The following is a 12,754-nucleotide window of genomic DNA, read 5'->3' as shown; positions in this document are numbered from 1 at the left end:
TCCTATTGTAAACTGAGCATGCAAGGAATCCAGGTTGCATGCTCCTAAGAGAATCTAACTAATGCCTGAAGATCTGAGGTGGAACAGTTTCATCCCAAAATCATCCCCGTCCCTCTTCCCATCCTGTGAAAAAATCTTCTTCCATGAAACCAGTCCCTGGAGCCAAAAGGGACTGTTTACCTTCTTATGCATTCCTTTTTATTTACTTGGGTGAGACGGGCTGATCATGAGGTCAGGAGTTCGAGATCAGCCTGGCCAACATGGTGAAACCCTATCTCTACTAAAAATACAAAAAAATTAGCCAGGTGTGGTGGCGGGTGCCTGTAAATCTCAGCTACTCAGGAGGCTGAGGCAGGAGAATTGCTTGAACCTGGGAGGCAGAGGCTGCAGTGAGCCGAGATCGCGTGATTGCACCCCAGCCCGGGCGACAGTGCCAGACCCCACCCCAAAAAAAAAAAAAAAAAAAAAAATCTGAAAGAATAGTTCTGTTTGCCTTCTGTATGGAAAAACATTGCAATGGTACAACTGTACAACAGGGGGCAATAGAGAGACTGCCTGTCTTTTTTTTTCCTTTTTCTTTTTCTTTTTTCTTTTCTTTTTTTTTTTTTTTAACCAGCCAGAACTAAAATGGGCTATGGCCTCCCCCAGGGAGAGGAGCAGTGCTTTCTCCAGGTTGTGGCTTACCCGCTAACAGGCAGCTTTCTCAGCGGAGCCATAGCCACCTCACCTTGTCAGATGCTGAGGTCGTCATGATTTTATTGAATCATATTTGTTATTTTCTCTCCACTCTCGTTCCTGCAGCTGTGTTAGTAATCATTAAGTCATTTTATGATCTTGCTGGGGTTCCACACATTTTCCAGAATGGTTTCTGATGAAATCTCAATGAAAATAAACTCATGGGAGCAGTACCACAGATAACCAAAGCATGTTACATAATGCCAGACAGCTCAGTAGAGCCCATTTTTTTCATCCAATAAATATATCCTGTTTCAAACACACTAAGCAGTATGTAGGATAGCCTTTATAACTTTTTTTTCTTTCTCTTTTTTTTAGATGGAGTCTCACTCTGTTGCCAAGGCTAGAGTGCAATAGTGCAATCTTGGCTCACGACAACCTCTACCTCCCAGGTTCAAGTGATTCTCCTGCCTCAGCCTCCCAAGTAGCTGCGATTACAGGCGCCTGCCACCACACCAGGCTGATTTTTTGTATTTAATAGAGACAGGGTTTCATCATGTTGATCAGGCTGGTCTTGAACTCTTGACCTCAGGTGATCCACGCACCTCGGCCTCCCAAAGTGCTGGGATTGCAGATGTGAGCCACCGTGCTCAGGGATGGCCTTTATACTTTTGTCAGCTTGAGGCCCCTCTGTCTTTCATCTCTGGATGCACTGTCGCCAGCACCTCTTGCTTTTGGGGGTGGACCGCCTGCCACCATCCTTCACCCTTTCCCTTCCTCTTCCTGCTGCTGCCAGCAAGCCCATTTGCTCATCAGTGCGGTTCTAAGAGATCTGCCTGCTTCTTCCCTCCAGCCCCCTCAACCGACTCCTCTAAAATCATCGCCTCCAACTCCCATTTGGGATGGAGGAACCAAGACAGGGAGACAACACAGACTCACTTCTGGGCTCATACTTATTTCTTCGGTGTCACCTTCCTAATCTGACTAGTGACTGGCTTTTAAGAAAAATTTTAGCTCCTCTGTATGAAAATTCAATAATATTCCTTTTACCACTTAGTCAATAACTACTGTATCTAAACACTATGCACATACACGCATATTTATGCTGTTTGATTGTATATTTCAATCTTAGATTGGTGCTATGTCTATATACACACATATGTACATATCACCAAAAACAAGATAGAAAGAAAACAAAGCGTCTGTTGTTTAAATATGTCTCCCTTTTCCTTCACAAGAGTCCCTGTTTTCACAAATTGCGAAGGGCATCTGTTTCACAAAACATTTTGTCGTGACACTATCCCAGACACACAAATTTCGCTTGTTGCTGGGAGCAATGAAATCTCTCATAAGCTCGATTTCAGTGAGTATGTCTTGTTTTTGGTGAAATTATTAAATTGGGTATTCTTTTGTCTGCAAGTGAAATTCTCAGTCTTGTTTTACCTGTAAAGGCCCGTCTGCTCTCCTGGAAGGCTAGTCTGCATGGTTACATTCTCCGCATGAAAAAAATCAGAAAACCCTGTCTCAAGGATGAAGGGGGTAAACGAGAGACCCGTTTACTGCAATGTTTAAAAATCATTAATAAAAACAGTCAAAACTCTTTGGCTGAGTGTAAAATCTCTGTGAGTGTTCTATTTAAAACATTGAATCATGTTCACGCAAAGCCTGACTCAGTCCTTGGTGGAAGTGTTTCAGGGTTGTTCAGTAAACCCACACCCTAGCACCGGGACGCCTCCTAACACAAATCCCAAATTAAAAGCTGGGATTTTCTCACACGTGGTAGCGTGGCTCACAGAGTTCCCTTGTGGGAAGGCCCTGTGGGGAGGCTCAGGGCTGACCAGGAAGGACACAGTCCAGCAAGTGACCACAGCAGCTGTGACACGGAAGCCCTCAGGCACACAGGTTCTAGCTCACTTGCCTTCCTTTTCTGGGGCCTTAAAATGTGTGCCTTAGGCAGGGCAGAGTGGCTCATCCCTGTAATCCCAGCACTTTGGGGGCCTGAGGTGGGAGGATCACATGAGCTCAGGAGTTCAAGACCAGCCTGGGCAACATGGCAAGACCCCCATGTCTACAGAAAAATACAAAAATTAGCTGGGTGTGGTGGTGTGTGCCTGTGGTCCCAGTCACTAGGGAGGCTGAGGTGGGAGGATTGCTTGAGCCTAGGAGGTCAAGGCTGCAGTGAGCTATTATGGCGTTACTGCACTCCAGCCTGGGCAATAGAGCAAGACCCTATCTCAAAAAAAAAAAAAAAAAAAAAAAAAGATGTGTCTTAAAGAACAACATAATATTCAGTGCTAAAAAGAAATGAGCTATCAGAGCAACAAGAAGACATGGAAGAACCCGAAATGCATATCGCTAAGTGAGAGACGCCAATGTGAAAAGGCGACATACTGGATGATTCCAACTGCATGGCATTCTGGAACAGGCAAAACTATGGAGAGAGTAAAACGATCAGTGGGTTCCAGGGGTTTAAGGTGGGGTGTGGGGGACAAATGGTTCATGCATAAGGGATTTTTAGGGTGGTACAGCTGTTCTGTATAATACTGTAATGCTGGATACATGACATCAGAAATTCATCAAAAACAGCATGTACAACACAGAGTGAACTGTAATATAACTATGGACTTTAGTTAAAAATAAGGTATCGGTACTGGCTCATCAATTGTAACCAATCTATCACACCAATGCAAGATTTTAACAACAGGGAAAACTGTTATGTGTGTGGGACCTCGCTCTACTTGCTGTACACCTAAAACTGCTTTAAACAATAGTCTTTAATTTTTTAAAAAAATGCTATAAACAACAATGGTTGGAGAGAATCAAAACATGTAAGATGACCTAGTTGGGAGCACGTGTAGCACATAAAGTTTAAAGCAGAGCATTTTTCTCTTTTTTTGGAGAGGTACAAAGACCCACAAACACAAATGCGGTTTGACATAGTTTCTCTGTTGGAGCCTTTCCAGCATCAGAACAGACAGGAAGTGTGTATTACCAACAACTGCGGCACAAATCCAGGGCTGCGCTCTGCACACAGGGCAGTCACCAACTATCTATTTTTTGATACGTTAGGATTCATCGCCACCAAGCTCGGCATGTTCAATGTTGGCAAGTGGGTCTGCCTTGGCTGCAAAGGGACTGACTCTAAAAGCTTATGTGCCGCCTGCATGAGGGCCTTGGCTATTTTTAGGTACCAGCTAATCCATTCAATGCATAATGCTACCATCGATGACTCACAGCTCACAGCAGTCAAACTGAAAAATAGTAGAATGAAAGGAAAGCCATCGGTAGACACCCAGTAAGTACATCATGATAACAACTGCGGTACAAGCACACACAGGCACACTCACACCCACGCCAGGACAGTCGGGAAGAGGAAATGGCACTGAATATTAAGCAGCCACCAAGTCAGGAAAGCAGTCACCTCGGGAGGTGCTGGGAAGCGACAGACGGCCCTAATAACACACAGAGCCTGGCATTTAGGAAAGAAGCAAAGGAACGTGTCAGCCCAGAGCACTTTACCAATAAATTTTACAACTCCACTGAGCAAATGCTGTGTACTCTTCAGCGAAGCTGAACCTAGGAAGGGTGAAACAGAAGGATGGGATAATATAGAACGCCGCCAGATGGAAGCCAAAGGCTCCCTGACTGGGGCCATCCTGGGCATGGCTGTCCCAGCGGACACGTCGCTAACAGCCTCTTGCAGAAGAGGAGCCTGGGAGCCCTTGTTTCTGCATTGGTTGTCTTACCTATCTGGAGGGCTGGAGCACCAATGCATCCCTCACGTCCAGTTCATGCTCAGAAATAAGACTGATATGCTTACGCAGGCTGGCATGACATCATTTAGCCTTACAAATAGGAACGGCGAGAAGGGTGCTCTCCTCGGCCACTCGCGGGACTCCACCCCGAGGGTTACAGGCAGGGTAAAAATGGCTTATTGTGCTCATTGGAAAAGTTCAGCCTCTTTCTAGACTTTCATCAGCTGCTTCTCCTTCCAGAAATGCTTTTTAGAACATGAGGCCTTTGATTTATTTTTCAGCTGTAAATCACTTTCGCAGGGCCAGAGCCATGTAAGTTGAAGCAGGGAAGGAAAAACTAACATTGCACAAGGTCCCAGTGCTACTGACGGGTGAGGGATACGTTCAGACTCAGCTCTCTTCAGGGCCAGTTCCTGCATTTGCCAAGCAGCTAACCTACTTCCTACATGAGGAGGAGGTGTGAAGCCCCATCCTTCTTTTGAGTCGCATTGGCTCCCACGTTGATGCTATCGCCTGGGGGGGTCCCATCTGGGATGCGCCACAGACTTATGGCCTCAAACCTGGAGGATATTAAGTGGATTATATTTGACAGTGAGGCTCAAGGGAAGTGATTCTGTCATCCTTTGGGACTCTCAACCAGAATCAAGGCATGCCAAAGTAGCAACTCTCTTCCAGGGTGGGGAACATGCTATCACCTTTCACTGAAGAGGAAGGAGGCTTCCTTTGGTGCACACAGTAACAATGGACAACACCTGGCATTCACCTTTCCTCCTACAGCATCTAGGTGGGGGCCTGGGGGATGCATAGACGCTTTGCCCAAGCAAGAAATGCTACACCAGGCAGGGCAATGCCACAGGGATCGTGACAAACACGGAAAAGCATTTTTCTCCTACATTGCCTTGTCTGGAGCGTCAGCTGGGACAACGCTGGGGGCATCTTTCCACAGTCTTAATGAGGAATTCAGCCCCTTAAAAATAATGCCCAAACTAAAACACCCCTCAGTTTTATACGAGATGGCTTTAGTTCCCACCAGGTCTGTATGCCGCTTAGCATGAGGTTCATGCATGAACATGTTCATCTTAATACCCTTCTTGGTTTTTGGGTAACTGATGCTAATCAATTTTTACAAGATCTGTGCTGTTCTGGAAAGTATAAAAGTGAAGCATTAAAAAACCGAGCAGTCTTGACAGATTATCTCCTATGAAGAATCCTATGTGGCCGGGCGCCATGGCTCACGTCTGTAATCCCAGCACTTTGGGAGACCGAGGTGGGTGGATTGCTTGAGCCCAAGAGTTCCAGACCAGCATGGGCGAGATAGTGAAACCCTGTCTCTACAAAAAATACAGAAAATTAGCTGGGTATAGTGGCACACACCCATAGTCCCAGCTACTGGGGAGGTTGAGGTGGCAGGATCAATTGAGTCCGTGAGGTTGAGGCTGCAGTAAGGCAATGAGCCCACCACTGCACTTCAGCCTGGGTGACAGGACAAGACCTTGTCTCAAAACAAGCAAACAAATGAACACAAACCCCCCCACCCCCCACACACACACAAAAACAAAACTCATTTGCCTGGTTTAGAGAGGAGAGAGCTGCAGCTCAGTAAAGTGAAATAACTTGTCCTGCCAGAGACCCAAAGCCGCACCCCTGGGTCTGTCATCACCATACCGTATCATACGACTTTCCCTGGGGGTGTGATGTTTGGGGGGGGGGGTCTTATGAGGTCAGGCATCCTCAAGAGTCTGTTCATGCAGGATCTCTGCCTAGAGTCACAATGCCATCTGTTTTGGAGAAAACCATTTCTTCTTCCACAACTTCCCCAATCAAATTTGTGATTTTGCTTATTAAGCTCAACAATTTGCACATTTCTGAATTTCTCTGTGGGTGCAGTGTCAGCGATGCCTAACCAGTTGAGAAGACCAGGAAGATTCTCCAGGCTAGAGGAGAAAACCCCTCAGGAAGGCACTGCAGAGGGAGAGAAGGATGTAGCCTTTGGAACCTCAATTAAGTCCAGATATGAATTATCTCTCTCCCTCCCATCTCCGCCTCTCATGCTCTCTGTCTGAATCTCCGCTGACTCGGAACCTGTCACTTGTGGCAAACACAGCTGGTGGAGTATTTTAGCTGTGATGATGTCAGCCGATTTCTGATAGGCTCCTCGGTAAAGTGACAAATCATTGGTTGCGTCAGGGCCTTGCACTTTTGTTTCTCCATCGTGAAGCCCTAGCTGCCTTTTCAGCAGGTCTCAGCACACTTGCCTTTCTTTGCAGAAGCCCTTCCCGGCAGGCAGCACAGCCACGCGGGGGCCCGACCCCACAGACCTGCGAACAGGCCCTGACAACACTTCTGCCTGCTTGTCTGCACCCTGGCTGTCAGTAGAGAGACTTAGTGATCTCACTATGGGAAAAACCCTGAGAAAAGGGCTCTGACTTCACAGAGAAGCCAATTTCTCTTTCATTCAATCAATAATTTTGCAAAGTTTGGAGTAGGGAAAAACACACCTAGATTCTTCCCCCCCATGAACAGAAGAGGGCTGTAAGGGGCCGGGCGCGGTGGCTCATGCCTGTAATCCCAGCACTGTAGGATGCCGAGGCGGGTGGATCATCTGAGGTCAGGAGTTCGAGACTAGCCTGACCAACATGGTGAAAGCCTGTCTCTACTAAAAATACAAAAATTAGCAGGGGGTGGTGGTGTGCGCCTGTAATCCCAGTTACTCGGGAGGCTGAGGTAAAAGAATCACTTGAACCCAAGAGGCAGAGGTTGCAGTGAGCCAAGATCACCCCATTGCACTCCAGCCTGGGTGACAGAGTAAGACTGTCTCCAAAAAAACAAAAAATAAATAAATAAAAATAAAAATAGAAACATAAAATAATAATTTTAAAAAAAATAAAATAAAAAAATAGAAGAGCCTGGGCTCTGCGGAGGCTGCCAGGCCTGCGGCGTGTGGCCCACAGCTGAAGTGTCCGCCTTCATTCTCAAGCTGAAGCAGATGCTGGCGGGCAAGGAACCAGTCGCATTTCTAAACAACACCTCTTTTCACACTTGCCTCTGTTCACAAAAATGTTGTAAGGATTCTACGTATCCTGAAAAGCAATGACTCTTCGCCCATGTTTATTTTCCGTGTTTCACCTGGGGTCTGTGAAGAGTCAACTTTGCTCAAGGCAGTGCATTTTCTTTCTCCTAGTACCCACCCCTAATTCATGCAGGAAGTGAGCACCCACTACAGAGGGTGGTGAGCTCTGTTATTATGTCATTTATTTAAAAATCCTGATTTTTTTTTTTTTAATCAAATCTTCGGGGAAATCTTTCTTGGGCCCTTTCAAAGACTGTAAACCTACAGTGACGTCTCATAATACAAAGAAGACTACTCAGGGCTAAAAGCTCTCGCCAGTGCAGGGCCCTGACTTTGTGCAAGCCCCCACATCCTGTCATTCACGAGCAGTTCTGGAAAACTGATTTCGTCCTTTGCTCACTTGGGCTTTTAAAAAATGCTCAAAAAAGCCAGACATGGGGACTCGTGTCTGTAATCTCAGGGCTTTGGGAGGCCGAGGTGGAAGGATTGGTTGAGCCCAGGAGTTTGAGACCAGCCTGGGCAACACAGCAAGACCCAATCTCCACTCAAATGTTTTTTACTTTTTAAATTAGCTGGCCATGGTGGTATGCACCTGTGGTCCCAGCTACTAGGGAGGTTGGGGTGGGAGGATCGCTGGAGTCGAGGAGGTCAAAGCCACAGGGAGCTATGATTGCACCACTGCATTCCAGCCTAGGAGACAGAGAAACACTGTCTCAAAAATGAGGGAAAAAAAAGCCCAAAATAATCCAAACCATTAATTAGTTTATCTTTTCTTTTCTTGTTTTATTTTATCTGAATGTCCCAAATAGCAGCTATTTCATGACTATTTTCAACTCAAGCTGGAAGGAGGCTCTGTCCCATTTGAGTGTTTTCAAATCCTAGATGGAAACACTTGTAGAAAGTGAGCTCGATAGCCAGGAAAGCTCTCAGCTGCAGGCTGAACCTGCTGGACTCCCAGCAACCTGGGCAGTGAAAGAAACGGGCTGTGGAATAAGTGCATGTAATCGATCTAAGAACCTGGAAAAGGGTGGATTGAAGGAGCCTGTGGAAATTAAGAGAGTTAACCATACTTCAAGGGACTCATCTTGGCTACAGATGACTTTACCCCAAGCCCAGCAGGTCACCTGGGACAGCCCTGACTTCTCAGATTGTATTAACCATGCTTTTACTTTCTGATGCTTTGATATTTTAGGGTCTTGCGGATCCCAGAGGTATAGTCTCTCCCAGGATTAGCTAATTCCTAGAAGCCTGACTTTCACATGCAAACCAACCAGTCCAGAGCTAATTCCTAGGAGCCTGACGTTCATATGCAAACTAACCAGTCCGTCCACAGCCCACTCCCCAACAGACTCCTATATGGGTCCATCACACTTGGGGCTTTTTTTTTTTTGTCTGAGACGGAGTCTTGCTCTGTGTCCAAGCTGGAGTGCAGTGGCCTGATCTCGGCTCACTGCAATCTCCGCCTCCTGGGTTCAAGCAATTCTCCTGCCTCAGCCTCTGGAGTAGCTGGGACTACAGGCACACACCACCACACCCAGCTAATTTTTGTATTTTTAGTAGAGACGGGGTTTTACCATGTTGGCCAGGCTGGTCTCGAACTCCTGACCTCTGGTGATCCACCCGCCTCAGCCTCCCAAAGTGCTGGGATTACAGGTGTGACCCACTGTGCCTGCACCTTCCACCTGTATCGATCACCCCAGCACCAGCTGCCAGACAACTAGGGACAGCCCCTATGCCCCAGAGCACGCTGGAATTATCCACTCTAGCCAATCGTAAACCTGTTTATCCTGCCTCCCATGAAACCACAATAAAGGCTCTTGTTTGCCATATTTCCCCTCACTCTCTCCGCCTCCTGACCCACCTGGTGCTTCTCCAGGTGCCCCCCACTTTATGGTGCTCTACACTTCTTGGTGTAGAGTGCCCCTTCCTCTCGGGATCAGAGAGTATAACAAATCATCTCATCAAAGAGAGTTGTCTCCTGATCTATCTGTCGGCCTTATCATACCTAAATAATAGTAAGACATTATATATATGTTAGAGACGGGGTCTTGCTATGTTGCCCAGCCTTGAGTGCAGTGATAGTCACAGGTTCAGCCAAAGCTCACTACAGCCTCGAACTCCTGGGCTCAAGTGATCCTCCTGCCTCAGCCTCTGGAGTAGCTGGGACCAAAGGCATATACCACTGCACCCAGCATCCATTTTAAAACATGGATGTTGCAATGGGATGTGATTGCTTCAGCACCTAATCCACTCACTCCAGCAGCATCCTCTGTCTTTTCCTGGTAGGAAAAAGTGCAGAATGACCGCTGGAAGGACCTGAAGTCCAGCAGCCTTTCCTAATCAGGGTTCCTCCTCCTAACCACAGAATTCAAGAAACAACTAGAGTGGTGAGTTTCTGAATTGTCTCAACCACTCCATAACTAGCCCCACTTTCCATGCATGGAGATTAATTCATTACACACAGCAGAGGTCACGGGAAAGTGGGCTTATTTTTTCTAGAGAATGCAGTTGGGAAAGGCCGAGTCTAAGGTCTAGGTGTACCTCAGAACCCTTAATCCTGCCTCACAGAAGCAATTCGTCTTGCCAGGAGATGACGACGGCGTCGTGGTGTGGTGTCCCATCCCTGTGCCACCCGGGCCAACATTACCTGGGCTCGGTGCTCCCCGACGGCGAACTGTATCACGGCCACACCCGGGCTATGGCTGTCTTCGATCCTCTCCACGGTGCTAGAGTCGATCTTCAGGTCGTTGCTTATCTCTGCGCTCTGGATGAAATCTTCTGTTTTTAAGTCTTCCACCTTCTTTAGCTCCCCATTGGCCAACTGGATGATGGAGCCTTTCATGAAGTAGGGAGGCAGAGTAGGGGGAGCCGCTGCCGGGGAGGCCACGGACTGCACCACGGGCAAGTGGATCTGGGCCTGCACCATGGCTGGGTAGGCGGACTGGGTGACCAGGGCCTCGGGGTTGAAGTTCTCGCTCTTGGGAAGGGCGGTGGTGACGAATGTGTGAGGCACTGCAGCAAACTGGGGGGATGACGTGACTATGGCCGGGGCTGCCCCCGACGCTTCCATGTCAGTGCTGCCGACTGGGATGAGCAGGGGCTGTGTGCCAGGTATCACCAGGTGCTGGGGCAGGCTGCCGGCATAGGTGATTGCTTGCTGCTGGCCGCTCAGGTAGCCGATGACAGGGGGTTGAGTCCCTGCGTAGAAGGCCGTGGCTGGCAGTCCCACCGGGAGTGGCTCTGAAGCACTGTGTGTGGTCTGAATGACCGTGTGGGGTGAGAGCGCATAGGACCGGTGACCAGGCTTCCCTAAATGCAGGCCGCTTTTGTCGTTGAGGGTGGAGGGGGAGGCCTCGCGATGAGTGGCCTGTTGCACCTCCAGGTCGGCCGCGGGCGTGTTGCTGTTGGGCAGGACCATCACAGAGGCCCGGACCCCTGAAGGATCACGACTGCTGTAGTCTGAGGGGCTCGGGTGAACCACCACGTGCCTGGACTCGTACGGGTGAGGAACCGACTTGCCACCTGCCTTGCCCAAGCCCAGGTCGGCCGAGGACGGGGCCCCGTACCGCCGGCTCTTCTCCATCTCGCCGTTCAGGACCTCCTTGGCCTGGATGGCCTGCTGCAGCCGGCTGCTCTCAGCTTTCTTGGTGGCCTCCCGAGGGACAAAGTGGCTGCCGGAGTCGGCGTATTGCATGACGACCTGGGAGGGGGGCCCCAGGGTGAGCGTGTGTGGGATCATCGTCTGATGGGGGTGGAGGTGGACGGGGATGGCCGGAGGAGAGGCGGTGCGGCCGGTGCTCTGCGGAGAACTGGAAATGTGGACGTACTGGTTCTGCTGGGCGGGTGGGGGGGACCCCGGGGTGATGAGCCCTGGAGCCCTGCTGAGGTGGTGCTGCTGCTGCTGCTGCTGCTGCTGCTGCTCAGCCTTGTGTCCCGGCGTCTGGCTCAGACTGCCCATGTTGGCCAGCAGAGTGGAATAGGCCTCCAGCTGGGAGCGCTGGGATGGAGTGGTGGCCCCGGCGGCCGAGGCCACCGCACTAGTGACGGGGTTGGCGGCTGGGGGGATCAGCTGTGACGGGATGAAGCTGGCGTAGGTCCCACTGTATTGGGAAGACCCAATGAACTGGAAGGTGTGCGGCAGGTGAGCGTACTGCACGGGGGACACCGGGGTCCCTGGCTGCGGTGTGGCGTACGCGGCGGGCAGCGTGGTGGCCACGGGGACAGACCTGGGAGCGCTGGGCGGGGAGTAGTCCAGCCCTGTGGACAGTGCTTTGTGTAAACCTATTCCCTGTTGTAAACCAAGCTCCACCGAGGTCCCTGCCGGCCCATGCCTCCCGCCCCCGTGGCCCCGGCCACCAGGGTTGCCCGGGAGCCATGCTGTGCCCTCCACCCGGTGGTTGTCGCTGGGCAGGGCAGGGGCCTTCTCCTCGGAGGACCGGCTGGTGGCGGGGATCTCGCGCTTCTTGGGAGGCAGGCATTCGTTGCTCCGCTCTTGGTTGGATTTCATTTTTCGCCGTCCCCCCTCCACGGTGACTGTTTCACTGTCTGGCTGGCTCTGATTTTAGTCTGATAAACGGAAAGTCACATTTGATTTCTGTAGGGGATCCAGGCTCTTCATGAGGAATCATCTCCCCGTGGGTACAATCCGCCAACAGCAGCTCTGGATGCTGGGAAAGGGAAGAGGGCAGTGACAAAGGGAAAAGGAAAGGGAGGAGAAAGGGAAGGAGGGAAACGACATCAGAACATGAGCACCGGGGAAAGAACATCCTTGGCAAGATTAAGACTAGGTCAGTGTGAACTCCCCAAACCCAATCCTACCCCAAGCACTGAAGCAGATAAAACACTACCCAGCACTTTGGGAGGCCGAGGCAGGCAGATCACGAGGTCAGGAGAATTGAGACCATCCTGGCTAACACGGTGAAACCCCGTCTCTACTAAAAATACAAAAAAATCTTAGCCAGGTGTAATAGTAGCTGGCACACGCCTGTAGTCCCAGCTACTCGAGAGGCTGAGGCAGGAGAATCGCTTGAACCCAGGAGGCGGAGGTTGCAGTGAGCCGAGATTGCACCATTGTACTCCAGCCTGGGCAAAAAGAGGGAGACTCTGTCTCCAAAACCAAACCAAAACCAAACCAAACCAAAACAAAACAAAAAGACACTAGCCATGGCAGCTGCACATCGCAAAGGAAGATTCTGAAGACACCGGGCAAGTGAACACTCTAACACATACATTTTGTAATGGAGTTAACGACTCC

The 12,754-nt window shown here is 49.7% G+C and overlaps 1 protein-coding gene across 8 annotated transcripts in view; it reads right to left on the bottom strand.

Moving 5' to 3' along the window:
* Positions 1 to 12,754, bottom strand: part of ATXN1 (ataxin 1) — a 462,258-nt gene that overhangs the window by 17,390 nt on the left and 432,114 nt on the right. For all 8 annotated transcript variants that reach the window (XM_031935685.1, XM_031935684.1, XM_031935686.1 and 5 more), the window contains one exon: positions 10,148 to 12,167. In XM_031935685.1, the coding sequence (XP_031791545.1) occupies positions 10,148 to 12,007 (1,860 nt within the window). In that variant the 5' untranslated portion in view covers positions 12,008 to 12,167. The remainder of the gene's footprint in view (positions 1 to 10,147; positions 12,168 to 12,754) is intronic.

The sequence above is a fragment of the Piliocolobus tephrosceles genome, chromosome 5, assembly GCF_002776525.5.
Source record: "Piliocolobus tephrosceles isolate RC106 chromosome 5, ASM277652v3, whole genome shotgun sequence".
NCBI lineage: Eukaryota > Metazoa > Chordata > Mammalia > Primates > Cercopithecidae > Piliocolobus > Piliocolobus tephrosceles.
Note: the sequence above shows the minus strand (reverse complement) of the source record. Positions and strands in the feature narration are given on the sequence as shown.